Consider the following 22,102-nt stretch of genomic DNA (forward strand, 5'->3'; position numbering starts at 1 on the left):
TAAAATTATGTGAAGGGCCTCCAGGCATGAGAATTGTGTGTTCATTTCTCCTACAGGAATCACCTTCTCATTTTTTTGGAAAAGCCAGGAGGCAGAATCGCATGTTGCTTTATCTTCTGGAGGGAAAGTTATCTCTAATGGTTTTTCCGTCTATGCCACCTCTAATGAAGGATATGTGGAGTTTTACACCCGAGGCAACAACCATAGATGGAAGGTCAATATCAAAGGTCCAGGTAATGTAAATGGATTTTACTACTGAAGTGTGCTTTTCATTTTTGATTGCTGATATTCTTTTCTATTTCTTTTTTTTTTAATTCCAAACAAATGATAACTCATTATGTTTTTGTGTATATACTCTGTCTAACCAAGACTTGATAAGGAAGTAAGACATGCATTTCAAAATGCATAAAATCCAATTATTATGGATGTGTAATAAGATGTTGTCATTTCCTCTTTCAAATCAGATAATATTTGTTGGACTTAGTGAAGCGTAAATATCAAGTTAAATGAAATTTAAAACATGAAATTTCCAAAGTATTTGTAATGTGGTGATGTGAAATCATTTTCAACCTGTTTTGACATTCAATGGCAAAATACAGGCGAGTATTTGCTATCAAATGGCGTCTGTCATCTTGTGTTTTTTGCTGCAATATCTGAAGTTTGTCTTCACTGGGCGTCATAACCAAATTTGTACTTGCGTGCTGGCTTACAGAAGTTCAAAACATCGAAATCATCTGACTCTCATGTCAGTGTTCCATGACATGCTTTCTAAATCCATGGGTGGGTTTCTTGCTTTTCCTGTTAGTGAGGAACAGCATATGGTCTTAAACACTAGAGATGCCGGAGTTATTGTCAGTGCAGATGGAGTGTCAACCTATACATGTGATACATGATGCATTATAACAAATTATTTTAAATGTTTTAAAACAGGTCAATTAAAATGGCATACTGTAATGGGTTGTCATTGGAACACATGATTAATATTCTGATCATAAAGAATAAGATGTTATTTGGCTCCTCTGGAGTGAGTGCTGATCCTACAACAAATATTGTCAGTCACATAGATTTTTTTTTTCAAACAATTAAACCTTGCATTAAATTTGTGTGTGTCTGCAGCCATATTGGCCTATAGACCTATTCAATTTGAATTAACAACAATAGTTCTTTTGATGGATTATATACCTCTAGGTATTTAGATTTTTGAACATAGCGTGAAGTGAGGGGAGATATTATTTTGTTTAGAAAATGAACTTAAATCATTTCCTAGAACAGAATAGAATATTCCTCTACTCACCCCACAGTGGGGATATTTCAATTTCACACGGGATAGGTAGTTAATAATAATGTGCAGCAGTAAGATATAAAATATGGTTGAATACATTTTGTTTTCACTAAATTAAATGTAAGATGATAACATTTGTTCTGCGTCACTGTGCATTTATAACGTTTCAGAAAGTGAGGGAGTTCATAAACCCATTCATTATCTTTGTAACAATTGTTCCATTACACTGATCAGTTGGAGTTTTTGAAAAGTTGAAGCGGGATTGGGTTTAGACTAGAGTATGATGTGTGAAGTCATGTGTTCAAAAAACAATCCTCTGGTGAGGAGCAGAATAGCTGAATCTATTCAAGCGCATCAGTCTATCTCATACCTGTGCACTAGGAGAAGTAGTTAATAATAATGTGAGGTAGTTAATAATATATGCAGCAGTTAAGATATATAAATATTGGAAGAAATCTAAAATTATACAGTAACATAGAAAAAAGAAATGCAGATAAAGAATTTTAACAATATATAATATATATGTTAGTACTGGTAATATTGTATAATTACAAATGTTATTAATGTACAAGTTCTTTGTCCAATACTTTAGTTAGACTAGAGGTTCAGAATGAGTAAGTTTCCCAGCCACTAGAGACATATTCATATTTGATCAAACTTATTTACAAGTTTAAGATAAGACAGTGAATTGTGTAATTATCAGTGAGCGCTGACAACATTGTAGCCTGCTGAGGCTATTATTTGATCACCAAACAAAATTTCCTGCTGACAATCTCTCAGATATAAATGATTGTTTTAATGTGTGTATTACATTCAGTGTAATGTGGGATGCCGAGGATAGGGTGAGACGGGGGTCAGAAGATTCTCTGTGGTGACCCATGAAGGAAGCAGCTGAAGGAGAAGAAGGCATTATGTTCAGCATAAAAGTTGGAACGTTAAGACTCGAAAATTTTCATTTTTGTATCTGATCAGAAAATGTGAAGTTCTGCACATTGAAAGCATGTGTTGAGTAAGGATATGTTTGTGATACGAGCCCCTAGGCTACATGCTATTTTGGGATTTTATCTCGTAATTCTGCAGAAGAGGACCTTAGGAGGTCAGTGTCGCCTGAAGCGGTGCTGTAGTAAGTCGGACTAATTTCCGGAAGGAAATAGATGATTCAAATATATTTGTAGTACAGAAGCTCATCTATTCAAAAGATTGAAATTGCCAGAAATCCTCCAATGTGGAAGTCACAAATCTGTGACATGCATTTACATTTTACTGAAAACATTTTCAGTGATGAAGAAAAAATATGCTGCTGTCAATTGCAAGGTGGCAGCTTCCCAAAGTACACCTTGGTTTATAGTCATACTATCATGTGACCGTAAGAAATTAGACGGACTGCCTCATTGAGACTGACATTTAAAGCAATGAAAGAAAACGTTATCTGATTTCAAATTATTAGTGTAAAGATTTGGGGTTTTGGTTTTGCTTTATAATCATAGAACATTCTGAAATAGTATATTTGGCTTATGCAACCAGTCGACCTGAGCTTGTATCTCTCATCGAGTCCATAGTAGCTGGTTGAGTCATGAGTCATCAATTAAAAGATCACAATACAGAAACGAATATATGATTTTGTTTTGCCACACAGTAAGGACTGTGAGATCTATTTTTAAGCCGCTTAAGTGAAAACAAATTTTAATGCATTACAATATTGTTGTTGGTGGCATGTCAGTGGAGTGCTTCCGCCTCAGAGCAAGCGTGTTCCTGGTTCCATTTCAACTGGGGGGCTTTCAGTGTGTGGTTTGCTTGTTCTCCCCATGTCTGTTTGGGTTTCCTCCTAAAGTCCAAAAACATGCAGTGGGTTGATGGAGATTGGTGAATGAATGAGTGAGTGAATGGATGTTTGTCTCTAAACGTGGTCCTGCCATCAACCAGGATAGGCTCAAGCCCCCCCCCACAACCCTGGGTGCAGGATAAGCGGTATGAAGAATGGATGGAATATTATTGTGAGAAAAGTATTTTACACTGTTACAGTTACACTGTCTCTGAATATTCCCTTTTTTTACCCAAGCTAATGACTGCAGTCTTGTCAAATTAGAATCAAGGGCTCAACTGGAGCTGCGATAAACACCACAGAGGTGAAAACAGCAGTGCACAGATCAAAATCACATGCATATAAATATTCTGTTTTTTATTTTGCAGTGCCTTCCTGGACCCATGTCCTCGTCACATGGAAAAAAGATGATGGTCTAAAAGTCTACATCAATGGGACCTTCACAGATAGTGATCGCAATGGGAGCTACTCAGAGAACTACGGTGACTCCACTCCAGACCTGGTCATTGGAACACGCAACAAAGGGGGTTATCATCATTATGTCACAGGAGCCTTTGATGAGTTTGTCATCTGGGAAAGAGCACTTTCACCCCGTGACATTTTGCTCTACTACAATGCAGCTATAGGTAGGACGTCTTTATCTACTCCAAAGCATTTCCTGTTATTCGTTGACGCAGCATATCTGATATAATGCTTCCTCTCAGTTGACTTTTCTCTGAGGAAATAGGGGTTAAAAAGCAATTTCCGCCCTCATCCTTACTGCATTCCACACACTAGATTCATGCATAACAATGCAATATTAAAGGGAACAAACACGCCCCACCTCCACATCAAATGGTTCTTGCACAGCACAGTTTCTTGACCTTCCAGAATATAAGTGCCATGGTACTCATAGTTCTGCCTTATAAGTATTTATAAGTGTGCAGCAGCGTGTTGGGTTGCAGGGAGCAGATCATTTTGATTTAATGTGACAGGTTTTAACACTGTAGGAGAAAATGTTTGTCTGTGTTTGTCCTCCTGCTGTTTGCCTCCCTCCACCACAAATAGTGCCATAAATGGAAAAACCACAGCAAGCATGAATTAATCTTGAAAAACAATTCTATAGTTGAAGTGTAACCATGCACATTAACATGGGTCATGACTGTTCTAAGCCTGATGAAATTGACCTGTTTTGCTTGCTGTGCGTGAAACACCGATTACAGAGTTCAAATCTGTCTCCTCCATTATGTGTCAGGTAATAGCACGATGTGGTTATATGTTACTGAGCCTCTGCTGCTCACAATGAGACACAGAAATGCACTCTGCCTTGACTGAGTCTCTGAAGCTTTTACAGAAAGCATAATATACCCCACTAACCATTAGCAGATTCAATGAGTCTTACTGTTATGGTAACAGAAAAATATTTTTACTTCTCCTGAGCACACTTATAAAATGTTGCATTGAACCGAAGAAGAGCATGAATGATCCAGACTGATACTTCTAATAAGCATCCATATAAAGGCATTCTCTGGTTTCTAGTTAGTGCTGTTCTTATTAAATGACAACAAAGACATAAAATGTATCTTAGCTTTGTACAGAAGCTGGCGTTGGAGTATAATGTGGTTGATTATTCCTCTTTTGAGAAGGCCGTAATCTTTCTCCCCTCAGAGCTGAGTCCAGGCCAGCCTCATAAACTGTTAAAGCTGTATGGTGATAAAATCCAGCTACATCATGGATGATAGCCTGCTCAAGTTCAACAAATAACCAAAATACTCTCAAAATGAGTGAATGTAGCCTTTACACCGAGGCAGGGAAAATCTGAACAGTATTAGAGTATAAATGACATCTTCTGTATTGGCATGAGCTACAAATGTGATGCTAACTGATTTTAATCATGTTTTACCTTCTGTAGGCCAATCAATGGCATCTGCCACAACTCCCACAGCCCCCCAAAAACTGACTGTTACTACACCAACAGTTGTAAGTTTCTGACGTCTGACTTTTAATGGTTTAAAAGGAGAGCATACCTATGGAATACTGTATATAATAGAAGTTGTATATAATATATGTATATGATAGGAAAACAACATAAAAACCACTTCCTTGTGTATGTGTGTCATCCAAAAGTCTATCTATTTCTGTAGGATCCACTATTATCTCCAATCTGTTTTCATGTTTCCGTGATCCATGTTTCTCATCTGTTTACAGTTAGAATTAAGTTATTTCAGATAATTTGATTGGGGAATACATGTAAAATTAACCTCTCGGTCATGGCCGCGGGGAGGGTGAGAGTACACAATCCTTCTTTGAGCATAAAAAATAGAAACAGATAAAGAAATGCAAAAGTGGGGGCAGCTGCTCATCACACTACAGTAAAAGATTAATTCGGAGGGCCTCAGCGTGAATCGCTTGTCCCGAAGAATTCCCCCAAACACAGTACAGTTACATTAAACATCCTGTGTATGTTGGAACTCTGTGCCCCTTTGGAAACGCCCGCCTGATAGTAAACTTTGATGCCTCTTGTGTTTTCTCCCCAGAGACCCAATGAAGTGAGTCCTCCTGTGGTCACCAGTGAGCGTGACCTGGGCCAAATCTCCCAGGATCTAAACATAAGTCTCTTGCCAGAAAAAGGCCTTGAGAATGCCCTGGCCAACCGGACGATTCCTCACCAGCTAGCCAACAACCTCACGAAGGTATTGAAGCTTGCACACTCACACACACACACACACACGTGCGTGCAAACACATACCCACACAAATGGAAAAGCCTCAATGCCCATCCATGTGGAGATGATACAACAGTTCTGTAATGTCCAATTTCTTCAACCCAGGCGATTCTCAAAAGTGTGGAAGAAGTGCTCTCCTCTCAGGGGTTACCAGAGGTAAGTAATAATACTTGTTGTGCAAAGCGCAAACATGACATTATGCAACATCTTTATCTGAGACACTTTCACAGATCAGTTACTTCTCTAAGACTATCACTTTGGCACAAGCCAGGGCTCATCTGTATTACCTGATGTAGGGAAAATCTTTTCTAAACAATATTGGGAAACGCTGCAGTTAATTCTCAATTATGGTCAAATCATGGTCCTCAAGGAAAAGTACAGAGATACTATCAGAAGAAATTACTAGAGACTCTTGTGTACAAGAACAGCTTGTCATTTTTTTTAATTACTGTCTTTTAGAAAACCTTAATGTTGTAGTTTGTTGCTATGAATTACAGTAATTGCCTGATTTACCGTTTCACCAAATGAAACAAACAAGTACCTGAAAAAACAGAAGTAATTCTTAGTACAAGTCTTGAGTACATGAGCTTTGTTACTTTCCATCACTGCAAATTAACCAGTCAACATAAATGTGTGGCAGATATGATCTGGAACGAGTCTGTCAGAGGGACAGCACATGTTACATGTTTTGGAGATAACGTCAGAGAGGCCAGACTGAGATGGTTTGGTCATTTAAAGAGGAAAGATGGTGAATATATGGGTAGGAAGATCCTGAGATTGTTGAGACTGCCAGGTCGGAGGCCTAGAGAAAACCTACGGACAGACTAAAAGGGGACATGAGGTTAGATGGTACGAGACAAGAGACTGGAGAGGACAGGGTGAGATGGAGGCAGATGATTTGCTGTGGTGTCCCCTGAATGGAACAGCTGACAGGAAAAAAAGAAAAACCCCTTGTATACAAGCATGTTTTTCCAGAAGAAAATGGTTCTCATCAAGTGTATGCTTTTTAACATATGTGTGCAGAACAAGCATGTTTGTTTTTGCAAGAGTAAACCGAAACAGATGGGGACTTTATAAAACGTGATAGTAGAGAGTGTGTTTCTTGAATGCCCTGGTGATTATCTTATCTACTCAGATTCATGGTGTCCATTAAATACCTTCATTCTTTATCCTGCAGAAAAGACTGTTAGACTCAGATACAACTGCTTTGCTTGATGAGACATTAGCTTTTTGGCTTTTGAAAATAATGAATTTAGCCTTCATGATCATTGCTCTCCAATAACTATATGCTACAAATTTTATCAACAATAGTAAAGGGTTTACGAAACATTGGCTTCACTAGTTATTTTGACCGCCTTTCTGCCGAGGTATAATTTAAAGGAGAATTGATATATGATACAATAATGTTGAAAAAAGGTAAAATAATGCTAACAGGAAACTTACAATGTCATGTAAGTTTTAAAAAATTGATAACAATGCACAATGAAGGCTGAAACATTAACGCATGCGGACATGCCCCGAAAGCCTGTTTCAAAAGATGAAAGAGTAATAGTTGTATCCGATAATAGTTTTAAAGAACACACGTTTTGTGCCAGGTTCTTGTTATTATATTGCAAGAGGGAGTTTCAGTTGCTGTATCAGTACTAACTTGTCTGCCTTCTCCGAAGAAGATGTAGGAATTCAAATATATTTAAAGTTTGAACGTTTATTTTTTAACATCTACCAGAGGAATCAGAAATTTGATTCACGTTGTAATCGCCTGAAGAGCAACCAGTGTGGCATTTTAATCAAATGTCACATGTATCACATTTCCAATATTTCACATCATTTTATTGGTATGAACAAAGCAAAATAGTGACAGTGGCAGTTTCTGAAGTGTTTGCACATCATTTTCTGTTGGGCCCTTTGTCGAGCAGCAGTCCGGCCTTGTGGTCAGCGGTGTGATTGAGACCACGGACAGACTGATGGAACACATGATGAATAACCTGGAGCCCCGCCCAAAGTCCCTCATTTCCTTGGGTGGAACGACATTTGTTGCAGGTCAGTTTGGTGTCAACTCTCAAAAAGGTGACTCGCTATTTGTAGTTTGTTTTGACACAGCAAGGACAGGAGACGTGTAGCATCAAGCTGACATCATTGGTTTTCTTTCTTAGAGGACAAATGTAAAAAGAGTGTAAAAGAGGTCGCCCCCCCCCCTCCATCGTCCCTCTGGGGTGTGGGTCCTTTTTACCTTTTACATAATGTTGTATTTGTCACAACATTTGCTTGTATCTGTGTCCCAGGGGTTGCTGCAAATGTTTGATCCACCCCTGATGACGCTCATTGTTATCTGGCTTCATGCATTTTAGTCTTTTTTCCTTCAAAAGTGATGTCTTTTTCTAACCTCTGACCCCACAGATTACTCTATGATGAAATTCCCGGCAAACTACAACCTGCCGCATTACCGCTTCCCTACGGAGGGGAAAAACTACATTTCTGTACCTGGAGAGGCCTTCACCATGCAATGTGAGTGCAGACATTAGAAATACGAATGTGAAGTATTCAAAGATGTGCAAAACTGGCCTTTATCATTTGAGGACTGTTTAAGAAAGGTAGTACCCTCTGTGTGTTGAGTGTAATTTTTTTTACATTAGCCTTTACTGGATTTTGCCAGGTGTAAATTGTAAACCTGTCCTGGCTCTTGTCAACAGCCAGTGATTTGCTGTGCTAAGCTTTAAGTCTATTAACACAGCGTGAAGTGCCGGACAGGAGAGCCATGACAGCTTTTGTGGATGTTTATGGTGCCTGGTAGAAATCCACCAGTGACCTTAATGTTGTACTTTTAGTCCTTCAAAAAGAGGGAGACCATGTACTTTCCCAGGTCAATGAAAAGAGTGTTCCCACATCATAGAGGGAGAATAACAGTAGTCACATCTAATACTTATTGTGTATTTCTGTCAATATTTTTATCATCATCACAGAAGTGGAAATGATAGTAATTTGTGTGCTGTAAGCAGAAAATTAAATGTGTGATAAATCTGACACAAAATAACTAATTTGTGTTTGTCAAGTGATCCCCCCCTTTGGGTTTAAGGAGGAACTCTGGACCTCTCTTCTCCTTTACACTGACATATTTCCAAAATGCAAAATAAGATGTAATATCTGAGAGTCAATTTTATTGACTTATATTAGCGGATGGATCAGTATGGGCCTATTTGTTGGTCCATACAAAATATTAATTTTTCATGTAATGTATCAGATCAGTCAGACATACCTTTTTTTTCTTAAAACCATCCAATTTATAGCTTCAATTTTTAATAGCTCTCCAATTTCAGATTGATCATTTTACTTACAGGGTTTTCATCTTTTCTATTCTTTAAGCCTGCTGTTTTTAATAAATATGTGCAAATCTAAATTTTAATTGTGGCTAACTTTAAAGCAGAAAGGTTTAAGAACTCAATGTGAACTTTGGCACTGCGACAATATTTTGGTTATATGTCCAATATTTGATTTTAACTTCAGCAGGATGTTGCTACGTCCACCCACAAACTTTGCGGAGCGGAAATTAGTCACAGATTAGTGGGTCCAGGTGCCCAGTGCAATAATGAGGTGATGTAGGATGGAAGGTTTAACAGCTTTATAGCTATAGACAAACTTGTGCAGATCACGTTCCTGTAGCGTAGAGGAGTCTGTGTTAACCTTGACTATCACCAGTGATGAAACTCCCAGGGTCCTCACATTTGTTGGACATTAGCAAGCTTTTGAGGATAGGCGTAGAAAGCTTTTGAAAAAAAGGAACAAGACCATCAAGGATTTCCTCCAGTCCATTGTTTATCTTGGAATACTGATGTGGGACCAAGATGGATAGAAAGGTCAGATTATGGGAGGGGGAAAGACCTCCTTGTCTGCTGGTGAAGTCATGAAAAGGTTTCATAATGATTCCCAACAACCACATGGTTTGCAGCCCTCTCCCTTTCACCATTGTGCGAGTGTACATCTTTGCTATTAGGCCTATGGTGCCAGTGTGCAGCAGCGAGGCCACGTTAATTAACTTCCCTTCTTTGTGAGCATTTTAGCGGCCCCACATTACATTCCCAGTCCTCTGCTCAAGCCTCCTACATTTTAACTGTTTTCTCTCTCCCAGCTCAAACCACCATCGTTGGCCTTTTCTACCACAAAATGCACAGCTACTACACAAACATCAGCCCTGTCAAGACCAGGTAACATCAGCAGTTTGCCACAAATATGTTAACTGCTGCCATTACAGGCATTTGAAAAAAAAAGGGGTGGGGGGAAGCTTTTTCCCTTGCACTTCCTGTGTGTGGACTCAGGTCTAGGTACCCCTGTTTCCTAAGTGGCTAATTTCTTAGACAGAGTCTTATCTGCCCCGTTGCTTATCTTTCATCTCACCACTCAACCTCTGCTGACTGATACACCCTGCTATTACTGCTACACATCCATTGCCCACCTCACGCTCCCACAGAGCATCTCACGTGGAGGCAAGCTTGTTCTGCAGCTGTTTATTTTTGCTCAACCTGATAGATACTATTAAAACTTCAATATCTGTCTCCAGTAATACAGCTTATTTGATTGTGTTTTTCTCTCCTTGTTGTTCTCTTAGAATAAATGAAGCTGCTAATTTCAAGGATTACAAAATCCAAGTAGCAAGCTGTTTGATCTCACTGAAAGTTGAACCTTTACCAGCCCTGTCAGTCAACTTGTCTGGAGCACCACTCATCAAGATTGTCCTCACCCACATCCTAGTAAGTACCCATTTACGAAACATAAACACAGCCATTCTCTTTTGATTTGGCTCATATCTCATGGTGCCGTTGACTTCTGGCTGAGTCAGACATACCAAGAAAATAGATTGCTTAAGTCTGCTAGCAGGGTGTTGGACTGCAACCTTATCAGGGGCCCGTTTGCCTGTGGCAGCAAAGCCGTATCACCTTATATTACTCCTTTTTAATTTCTTATATAAGTTAAGTAAGATGAGGGTTGACCATTGATGAAGAGTTGTGAGGCAGCAATTTCATAATTGTGCAGAAAGGTTTCCTTGCACAGTATGTATCTTCCAGCATGAAGGTGATCACAGAGTCTTTTTTTTTTTTTGGAAATGGTTTTTTGACCATTTTCCCTTTAACAGGATATATTTAATGGCTTTTTCTTGAATGGCATGGGACATTTGCATGGAAGATTTAGCTGATACTCGGGAAGATACTATTTTCAACAGTTTCTCGAAAACTCACGGTAGCAATCTTTTAATAAAGCTACATAAGTTTAATAAAGTGACATAAGCACAAAGGCCTCTTTTGGAAGCCACCTGAAAAAAAACTAGTGCTAAGCACTGATACACTTCCATTTTATCAAAGCTCTGTATATGCTTACATGACAAGCTGTATATCATCACACCCTTTATTATAGCTCATACAAGCTCTGCCCTCTACCAGAGCCTTCTTGGGCTGTAGTCACAGCCGATATATGTCTCCCTTAATTCACCCATATTCAATCCAGCTCAGCCTTGCAGCGGGCTAACAGCTAAAGAAGTGGAGGCAAATATACACATTTGCAATATTTGACCAAGCAGTTTTACCAACATCGCCCCTCTCCCAACCCTGTAATGATGGTTCTGCTTAATGCTTAAAACAAATTGTTTTGAATTGCTAAGCTAAGATGTGAGCACTCCAGAGAGAGCTCCTTAAAGATCCCTCAAAGCACCTCGACAGGTTACACCACCATTTCAAAAGAACCTCCAAGTATGTCGTGGTTTTAGCAATTGATAGATCCCTCAGGTCCTGCAAAAAAGGCTAATTTTGTATTGGTGTGGTTTAGAAAACAAGGAGTATTCCCCACTCTTCTGTAAGAGCACAAATAAAAACTATGCAGCTTCATGAAACCATGGCAATACTGGTTTGTTTGCCTTTACACTCCTTTGTGAAATAAATGTTTATGCTGCAATTATCTGGCTTGGATCCTGCAGAGATGATTAGTGTGTTTGTTTTAGTGGACACCACAGGAGAGGACTCATAATCTCCTTTGTTATGGAATTGCTGGAGATGCTCAACAGCTCTGTTGTCTTTTGACTCAAGGTGTTTCTATTTAAGCTGGATTGCATTTGCTTGTGATGTAAGGGTAAATCAAGTTTCTAACATTCTTTCCTCTCTACCCCATTACAAACCTGCTGTTATTATTAACACATTCTGACTGGAACAAGGTTTGCCAGGACTTTTACACTGAACTTCGCTACATAGCTATATTTAGGAGCTGCACCATAATTTGGCACACAGAGCTGTGACTGTGTCTGTAAAAAAAAGACCGCTTTGCCGCACAGACTTATTGTTGGATTGTCAAAAAGTGACTATTTTTGGAATTTTAATGTCTTTGGCAGCCAATGAATACACATCACCTCCCTAGCTTGAGGGTCGCTAAAACAGTATGTGGTCAACCTGTCACGTCATTGTTTATGTTGCTCTTTATTCGCTGTACAAGTTAAGCCTCAAAGATGTCCTCTCATGGCACCAATTCAGAGGCCTGGAGTGAGTGATTTGCGACTGACCTCTCTGCAAAGAGAAGCACTCAGTAACTTCATTAAAACGTAGCAGGGAGACTGAAGGTATCCGACACAGAAATGTGTCAGCTTTCTCATATGTCTATTCAAGCTGCCATGGTTACACCTACTGTAGTGCTTCATCTGTGTTTGGTTGGGGTCCCTTAAGCTATTGTTGTATATTTTATGTGTTTAAACAATAAATGTGGATAAGTTTAAATTATGGAATCCAAAATGTTTTATGGCCATCTGTTAGTTGTCATTTCATAGTAGTTCATTGTGAATTGGATTAGATTCAAATTTATCGTCGTTGCACGTATACAAGTACATGGCAACCAACAAAATGCACTATATGGCAACGAAATGCAGAACATAATATTCTAATCTAATTACGGCACCCTCTGATGAGGGACTTTTGGCACCACTTTGTGCGTGTATCTGTCTGTCTGTCACAAATATTAAAACTTCTCTACGTAACAATAATTTAAGTCCTCCACAATGACCTCATGCCACATGTTTGATAACAATATGATCAAACAGCGCCCTCTAGTTTGGCAGTAATAACCCTGCATTAGATTTTGACCCTGGAGGTTAAATGTTAATGATAATGTTGATAACATCAAATTTGATTAAAAAAAACTCAAAAAAATAACAAAAAATATAACCAACTCCATGAGACAACCATCTTCCCTGGCCCCTACTGTCCAAACAAGCACACACACAGTCATGGCTTTTAGACCCCAATCCCATTTATTTTCTTTATCTGGCACCTGTCATGATAAAAACATGCAGCGCAATTGACTGATGATGAGACCAGCCTTGTTTCATGCCGGGTACCTTCAGTGCCATGTGGGGGTATCTGGCTAAATTTTACTAGTTGATTGATGACCTCGTCGTAATAGTGAGCTCATCCCATTGCTGCTTGAATCAGTCCGAGACACTGTATTGCTACAACACAAGCCGTGTTTGATACCAACAGAAGCTGTTATCCAGGCCTCTACAGGCCTACATGCTTTCTCACGCCATTCAGCTTGAGCACGGATTGGACCCTGGCTCCAACAGTGATTTATCATGGCTGTCTGACTGTTTGAGCCAGAGAGAGCATAAGAAGAATGGAGAAGAAAAAGGAGGGTGGAACAGAGGTCTGTAGTTAAACATTAATATGCGACACCTCCTCCTGGACCTCATCTCCCCTCAAAGCATCACAACAGTGGAATGAAGTGAATGAACGGAAAGATTTATTTCATGAGCAAATTTAAAGGTTCACAAGAGAGGGGATTTAAAGTAAAGATTATGACAAGGAGTGCTGACTTTAAAGGCTTATAAAGCAACAGGTTATTTTGGTTTGGGCAAAAAAATGGCCGAGGCAAAGAGTGACACAGGTTTGTGGCAGAGGAATAGCACAGAAGCCGCTTTATATCCTGCAATTATATTTTCAATGATTTTAGGGAGTAGAGCTACAAATAACTCATATTGACACAACGTTCTAACCGGGTCAAGAAAAAATAGATTTAGTCTGAAAAGAAGAAAGATCTGATGTGTCAAAATGACACACTTCACTTTATCTGTTTATACATATACTTAGTGTTTGTGTATGTTTTTTTTATTTTCTATTTTACAAACAATTTCCTGATGTATATCCTAATGTGCATAAGAGTATTTGATTGGAACAAAGGAAAGAGGTCAGGGACAGAAAGGGAAACTGGGTGTGTCCCATTTACAGTGACGTCTAGACTGCTCAGAGCTACCCTTTTATCTAAAAAAAACAACTATTATTTGTTAAACAACTTTGAATATAAATAGCAAAAGATTATTTTGATTAGGATATCCCCACCTTTATAATGTAAATCAGTGCTGCTATCTGTCTTTTCTTGCACAAAAATAACTGATCCTAAGTGCCAGTCTTTTTATAACTCATAACACACGCCCAACTAAAATCTTGTGGGCAAAGCTTCTTCTCTCGCTCTCATTCTCCCCACCAACCACACCCATCCATATGCCAACACACATACAAACACCAGCTGCATCAGCCAACACTGATCAATTACAGATGGAGGCCTGGCTGTTGCTTTTTTTCTCTGGCCAAAGAGTCAAATTTTAGAGTTTCCTTTTACTACGCGTCCCATGTTAGCTTCCCAGTTCTATCAGCACCACCTTTCACATGCTATGCAGTTTCAGTTTGATCCCAGAACACAGTTAAAATTCCCAGAGCAGATTCCAGAATATTTCTTTGTTTGAATAAATACTTGTCTTATGAGTATCTGAGGACTTTGTGAGAGCACAAAAATGTGAATAAGGGTTTTCCCAGAATATGCTTGAAGTGGTCAATATGGCGCAGGTAATATTTGAATTTTTGTTCAAGTTTTGTGTTGCTTTTGCCCTTGATTTGTGCAAAAATAATGTAAAGAGGGAAATTTAAAGACCAGAGTAACCAAGAAACAATATTCACAGAAAGGATGAAAAAAAACTAAGGGATAGATCTCACCCAAAATTTGAATTAAAGACAGCTATACATGCATGTAAAGAATTCGACAAATTAATCAGATGTTAATATATTTCAGTGTTAACAAAATTCATAGGAAATAAACATGCTCAGCCCATTTGACCTGCTTTCATTTGCTCAATTTACTGACTCAACAATTGGAAATGTGATATCTCCACCAGACTCTCCTGATTATGTCTTGTATTGACAGAAAATCATAAATAAGGCGTTAAGCTAAGCTGTTTCATGATCATTCATATAAAACTTATCTTTGTGAATTATAGGTAGGAAATAAAAGTATTGTTACTGAGGAAAATATATGAGTGAGATGTCATGTTCCAACATGTTGATGTGTTCCAATTTTATTATGAATGCCAATTTAAAGTATTTCAAAGCCTGTTGTTATAACTCGCAGTCGCTCTGTCTCTGCATTTGTTGGCACATTTTTACAGCAATATATAAGACTAAATCAGCACGTAACACCGACATTATACAAGGACCCACATGAAGGCCTCTGACAATTTAACACATGAGTTATCATGTGAGCTCAAATCTATAACAAAGAGACCCATGTAACTTAACTTGTTTTGGATTGCCACAGCACTGTATTCCTGACCAATTTCGACATGCCTTATCAAATGTTAACCTGTATAATAAGCACCTCTGGAGCGCCTAATTTGTCTCCAGTTTTCCCTACATCCCACAAGCCTATTGACACGTCTCGCTGTTTTGAGTGTGTACCTCAGACACTGAGCTGAGACCACAGCTGCACGTCTTATTACATTTCCCGGGACAGAATGATCTCACTCAAGGTCAGCGGTGTTTCACTACATAGATTCAGATTGTTACTCCACATGCTCTGTGGATCCCCTTGAGTCGCAAATATGATCGAAAAGTCTTGTTCCAAGAGCAGGGAGATTCGATGGCGTCAGAGTTGTAGGTTGTGTTCAGATGATGCTTTTGTACTTTGACCTGTAAGGGAGTCCATATATTCACAAACCCCAGGTCATGTTTGTAGCAGTGAATTAATTTTGCCTTGTGGACTGAGTGAAGCTTTGCTGCAGGACCTCTGTGGTCCTTTCCCAGACTTTCTAAATTAAGTGTTTCCTTTTTCTTGCAATATTTAATTGCAGTTATGGTAGCCTTTGAGAACTGTGAGTATGAACTATTGTTCGGTCAAACAATTAAACCATTGTAGAGACGGAACAGCACTTTCTTTACTCACACATCTAGCAGCCTCTCTGTTTCTATAAATAACTGTGAGACCACAATATAATATAAAGAAGCATAAGTGTGACTTACGAATTTCAGGGCTGCTGTGGGCTGTGCTGGCAGCTTATGGCACCCTGGCTCTTTGCTCTAAAATATTTGGAAGACTCGAGGGAAAGTGCTGACTTACTCACTTGCACAGTTGTGTAATAGTTTGCTGCTTTTTAAATTTAGCTCATCCAAAGACTTTTTTCAACTTCTTTGCTTCTGAAATATGCCTCACTGCACTTGTGGCTAGAGGTCTTTGTGTCAGCTCCACATGAATCAAGTGGTATGTCAAACATTTTGTAATGACAAAATGCCTGTTTCTAGTGAGAACATTCAATATTTTGTGGTCTCTGTCTATTTCTAAATTTATGCATGTGTGTGTGTGTGTGTGTGTGTGTTGTGTGTGCGCGCTCATGTGTGTGTAATTATATAAGGAAACCATATGTATCATTTTTATACATGTAAATTCCTGTTTTTTTCCATGTGTCTATTTGAGCTTGTTACCAGGCCAGTGTTGGCTTGATTTGATATAATATAATATCCATCCATCAATCTTCTACCGCTTCTACTGCACTTAGGGTCACGGGGGATGCTGGAGCCTATCGAGCGAGAGGCGGGGTACACCCTGGACCGGTCACCAGTCAATCGCAGGGCCACATACAAAAACAGACAACATTCAGTCACTCGTTTGGGGCAATTTTCCCATTTTTTTTTCCAATTAACTTACTGCAAGGAAAAACCAAGCAGACACGAAGGAGAAGATGCAAACTCCACACAGAAAGGTCCCCCTTGTGCGCTAACCACTGTGCTTATATCATATAATAAAACAGTGCATTGTTGTTGATATCCTAAAAAATTGTTTGGATGTAACACTTTGTGCGTGTGTGTGTGTGTGTGCGTGAGTGTTTGAATGTATTTATGGCTGTGCAAATTTTGAGGTTACACGTCTGACAGCTCTCATCTGTCTGTTTTGGTCTCAATGACAATGGATGATTTGTAGTTTTCACCTGTTTTTTTTTTTATTTTTGTCTTCCTGGAGAGCCCGCTGTCAAAAGCAAAGATTTAAATTTGCTTCAAGTTGCCAGATGTTGCAGATTTAAAGCGGCATTTGCTCTTGGGGTTGGGTGAAGCTTCCTCAGCCATGGTCAGCCGAAGGCTCTGCCAGTCATGGGAGGTCTGACAGGGAAACAAATGAGGCCGAAGAGCTTGGATTTACACAAATTGCTGGGTTCTGTATATCATCTAAGATGTATGATGCAGAGAAGTGTTTATTTTCATCCCTCTTCATTTTACCCAACATTCTAAACACAGTCACAAACAGCAAAAGGGCCAGACTGAGCTTGAACCAGAGAGCAGTTCCCATAAGCCAGCAGACAGTGCCATTTATTCACCATGACCATTTACTGATGTTAATAGATGAAAGAGATGCTTTGTTATTTATGAGAATGTACTCAGAAAACAACTATTTTAGCCACTACAGGTATTGTTCTATAAAACCCTACTACACCCCTTTCTTGTACGTTCTAATTCCAGTTTTATTACAACATATGAAAAAGCCTTATGACAATTATGTTTGGTATAAGAATCTTTAAGATATACCGGTAATGATATTTAACCAGTGATGATGTGTGTGATGTAAAATTGTATTCTGAATTTTAAATGAATAATCAAATATGAAAGAGAAGTAGTGGTCTTCAATAGGTAGGGTGATATTCAAAAAAAAATAGATGAATAAAGAAAGAAAGAAAGAAAGAAAGAAAGAAAGAAAGAAAGAAAGAAAGAAAGAAAGAAAGAAAGAAAGAAAGAAAGAAAAACAAGTTTGTCAGTGTTCAGTTAAAGAAAAATAATTGATATAGACTCACTCAGAAAGCGAATACTTTTTTCTTTTGTTCTTTTCTCTGCTTCTAATCTAATAATAAAACAGCTTTCTCTTTTACTAAAGAAACCGCCCTTTAGTTTTATTGTATTCTAGAGAGTAGAATACTACGCCAGATATGTATTTCTCAAATTCAGCAAGTCCCTGTAAAATGATCTGGATGGTTGCAAAGCACAAAAGGCATGAAGACCAAAATTTGATTAGAGGGGGAAGTATCCCCTTGAGTAGCATTTATTTGATATGATTTCTCGAAATGAGATTACAGTAGAAAAAATGTTTAAAAAAATGTAAAAACAAGCACCTTCACCACACTGAAATGTTATGTTATTTTAAGCCCGGTGTTTTGACAGTTTCATCATTTTGATGAGAACTTAGATATACGCTTGGTAAGGCCTTGGCATGTGGAGAAATAACCAAACAGTAAACTAGGCCTTGTGTGACTTGTAGTTGGAAAAGTTTCATTGCTGAAAATAAACAGTCAACCTCTCAGTTTTAGAAATGTTTCTTTAGTTTCCAGCTGACCAAGCCTTTGGCTCACTTTGGCTCTCCTCCTGCTGCTCTTTGTTTCTGAATGCTGCATTTTTCTGGCTCTGGCCTAGTATCTGAAGTTATTTTATTCTTAGTCAACTGATATAAAACCAGTGGATCAGTGACTTTACCAGTGAAATCATGGGACCTAAACAAAAATCAAAAGACAAAAGACAAAAGCGAATCACCAGGTCATTTTGAATAAATTACATGTATGTTCGCCGTGCAGTGCTTTTAAATTGAAGGACATACTGAATGTGTCTAAGGATGGAAACACAATCAGCAACAATAACAAATGACTAGACAGTAGTAACAGAAATGTGTGTTACTTGGTAAATTTGATTTTTAATTCACCAGTGACCAAAAGAGAATACAGCACCAGTGTGTTTGTGCAGTGTTTAGAATTGTTTGAAAAATATTTTTTTTATTTGTTTATTTGTTTGTTGGAAGCTCACCCTGACCACCCAGAGCCTTTCTCAACTCCTCCCTGAAAACCATACAACACTCTTCCCTTTTCAGCTTCCACCACTTTGTCCTCTGCGCTGCTTTTGTCCTCTTGATCTTCCTTGTCACCATAGTCATCCTACAAACCACCATCCTAAGCTGTCTGGCCCTACTCTCACCTACAACTACTTTGCAGACACTGATCTCTTTAGGGTTACCTAGTCTTTACAAGATGTAGTCTACCTGCGTACTCCTACCTCCGCTCTTATAAGTTACCCTATGTTCCTGCTTTTCTTGGAAAAAGGTGTTCACTACAGCCATTTTCTATCCTTTTTGCAAAATCTACCACCCTCTGTCCCTCTGCATTCCTATCCTGTATACCAAATCTACCCATCACTTCTTCATCCCCTCTATTGCCTTCACTGACATGCCCATTGAAGTCTCCACCAATTTCAACTCTCATTCCTTGGGATATTCTCCATCACTTCATCTAACTCATTCCAGAACTTCTCCTTCTCTTCAAATTCACCTCCCACCTGCGGGGCATAAGTACTAACAACATTGAGCATCACACCTTCAATTTCCAGTTTAAGACTCATAAGTCTATCTGACATTCTTCTCACCTTCAGAACATTCCTAACAAACTCCTCCTTTAAGATAACTCCTTCCTCATTTCTCTTCTTGTCACGACCATGATAGTAAAACTTAAAGCCTGCTCCAAGCTTCTGGCCTTACTACCTTTCCACCTGGTCTCCTGGACACACAATATATCCACCTTCCTTCTCTGCATCATGTCAACCAACTCTATACCTTTTCCTGTCATAATCCCAATATTCAAAGTCCCTACTCTCAGTCCCAGGCTCTTTCCTTTCCTCTTCCTCTCTGCTTCCAAACACATCTCCTCCTCTCCTTCTTTGACCTGCAGTAGCCCAGCTTCTACTGGTACCCTGTAGGTCATCAGTACCAATGGCGGTCGTTGTTAATCCAGTCCTCGAACGATCCTGTATGATCTGGTTATTATGGTCGATTTGCATGTTTGGTCTTGGCGAAAGTTTTACGCCGGATGCCCTTCCTGACGCACCCCTCTGCATTTATCCGGGCTTGGGACCGGCTCAGGGAGACACTGCTCCGTGCCCCCCCGAGGTTGGCTCAGGGAGACACTAGCCAGTGCCGCCCTGAGGCTGCTTTAGTGTATTGTCTATTACTACACTGTTTTTTATTAAATTAGTTTGCGCAGCCCAGAGAAGCCAAAAAGAGGTCATAACTTCTTGACCAGGTTAAAATGTGGGTCCTGAGACATCTAGACATTCTAGGATTTGGCAGCCTCTTTCAATGATTTACCCTTCATCAGTCCGTCACTCATCATCACTACTTGTCAAAAGCTTTCTCTCCTCTGTTCTCTCCGTTCAAAGTATTCTGCTCAAAGTCATTTCTATGCTATTTGCTCTCCTTCTGTTGTTAAAAAGAGTTTGAGTGCCGGCTGCAGTCTTGGTGTGTGGAATCTAAGGCATTAGGGCACCAGAACAATGGCATGCTTTGGCCATATTGCCAAATGCATTCCAACACTGTAGTGACTTTTAAGCTTCTGGGCTGCTGCAAGCAGACATCAACTCAAAAAACATGCAGGGTATACCAATAGACGGTAGCTGAAGGAGCACAGTCAAACAGTACTCCTCACATGTGTGATTGTCAGTGTACTGAGTGGTGAGAAATTAAAGTGAAAACTTGAAATAACTATCATCAGCGCCTCCATAAAGAAGATGACGTCAATAATAAGTGAATCACACAAAAGCTGAGTTCAGTTAAAGATGGAGATTCTTTATTTTCTTTATTGTGCTGTCAAACATAATGGGTTTCAAATAAAACACAAATGACTGAAAACGTCTTTATCACTGCTATATAAAGATGTTTATGGCATGGAAAATTGAGTTGTCAATTACAACAGCATGATCCATACATAGATCCATACAGAAAAAATCCATGAAAAATTGTTGAATCTTCTCATCACATTATCAGCATTTTATTGCTTTCCAACCTAAACCTTTCAGGATTTGATGGCTAATGACATCATCTAATACAAGGAGTGCCAGCTGGCTGGGTATTTGTCATGGTTACATTTTGCAATTTCGTACGAATTTTCATGCATTGCTCTTCATATGAGGCATTCAATGACAAACTGTTTCTTTCGTCAAGACAAACCAAAAGTCAGGCAGATATCCCAACAAACAACAAAATTTATGTTTTTGCTCTAGAAAAACATTTAAATAGTAAAAAGGCTGGGAGGTTTTTGGTTATTTTTGTTTCAATTTGCACTCAAATCATCTTTTGGACCGCAAATGTTGTTGTTTTCACCTGCTCTGCACAACAAAGATACTTAGCATAGCTATGTAATTGAACACTAATGTAAGATTTTGACTGACTTATAAAATAGCATTCTCCATCATCAGGAAGTTATCACAAAAACCCTAAATTAGGGAATATTTTTAGGGAGGAATGGTGTTCATCCCTCAAGTGCTGGAACTGCCAAGATATAGTGAAGCTGTTCTGGCAACTTGTGACGACCTAATAATTGAGTTACGCTTCTTGGTTTTTAATTAACTTTGCCACCTGTCTATATATTTTACCCGCGGGGTTTCCTTTTTTTGGATCGTTTTCCGTCAGGGCGCATTTGATACTAAATACAGATCACTGGTTTTCATTCACTAAACACATACTTCGAGTTTTAGCAAATGTGGACAGCAATTGTGACACAGTAATTCAGGACTGACAGTTTCATGCAGCCTCCCTTCCCTTCCACCTTCCATATACTGTACTTCTATATCAACTCACGCAAGCGCTGTGCAATAATTCTCCTCAGGGGCTGTAAGCATCTCCCAAAACCTCAGCCTGTATCAGCAGCTGTCATGGATTTTGAATATCTCTCTGTACTGCATTTATGTGGAGAGTGGCGGCAACATATGCGAAACAGACAGTATGAGAATGATTTGGTCACACAGTGAAGTCAATGTATTGTACTATGCTTTGCAATAGGAATTGCGGCACTCGTGGGCCAGAAAACAGACAGCCTGATTGTCAGTATCACTCTCGCTCTCACTTTTTCCAGAAGGAAATAGTGCAGACACAGTCCATCTAATCATACACTTATTCATACTTTGAGTCAAGGCTCAGGGAAAAGGAAAGA

General features: G+C 39.1%; 1 protein-coding gene across 2 annotated transcripts in view; it reads left to right on the forward strand.

Annotated features, from left to right (window-relative positions):
* The window catches only part of adgrd1 (adhesion G protein-coupled receptor D1), a 37,957-nt gene that overhangs the window by 2,430 nt on the left and 13,425 nt on the right, over positions 1 to 22,102 (forward strand). For both annotated transcript variants that reach the window (XM_086174275.1, XM_086174276.1), the window contains 9 exons: positions 57 to 233; positions 3,473 to 3,730; positions 4,996 to 5,063; positions 5,621 to 5,776; positions 5,914 to 5,964; positions 7,725 to 7,848; positions 8,206 to 8,313; positions 9,932 to 10,007; positions 10,409 to 10,550. In XM_086174275.1, coding sequence (XP_086030401.1) covers positions 57 to 233; positions 3,473 to 3,730; positions 4,996 to 5,063; positions 5,621 to 5,776; positions 5,914 to 5,964; positions 7,725 to 7,848; positions 8,206 to 8,313; positions 9,932 to 10,007; positions 10,409 to 10,550 — 1,160 coding nt within the window. The remainder of the gene's footprint in view (positions 1 to 56; positions 234 to 3,472; positions 3,731 to 4,995; positions 5,064 to 5,620; positions 5,777 to 5,913; positions 5,965 to 7,724; positions 7,849 to 8,205; positions 8,314 to 9,931; positions 10,008 to 10,408; positions 10,551 to 22,102) is intronic.

This window comes from Fistularia commersonii, chromosome 26 (assembly GCF_037954325.1).
Source record: "Fistularia commersonii isolate RoL2024-O1a breed Wild chromosome 26, RoL_Fcom_v1.0, whole genome shotgun sequence".
Lineage (NCBI taxonomy): Eukaryota > Metazoa > Chordata > Actinopteri > Syngnathiformes > Fistulariidae > Fistularia > Fistularia commersonii.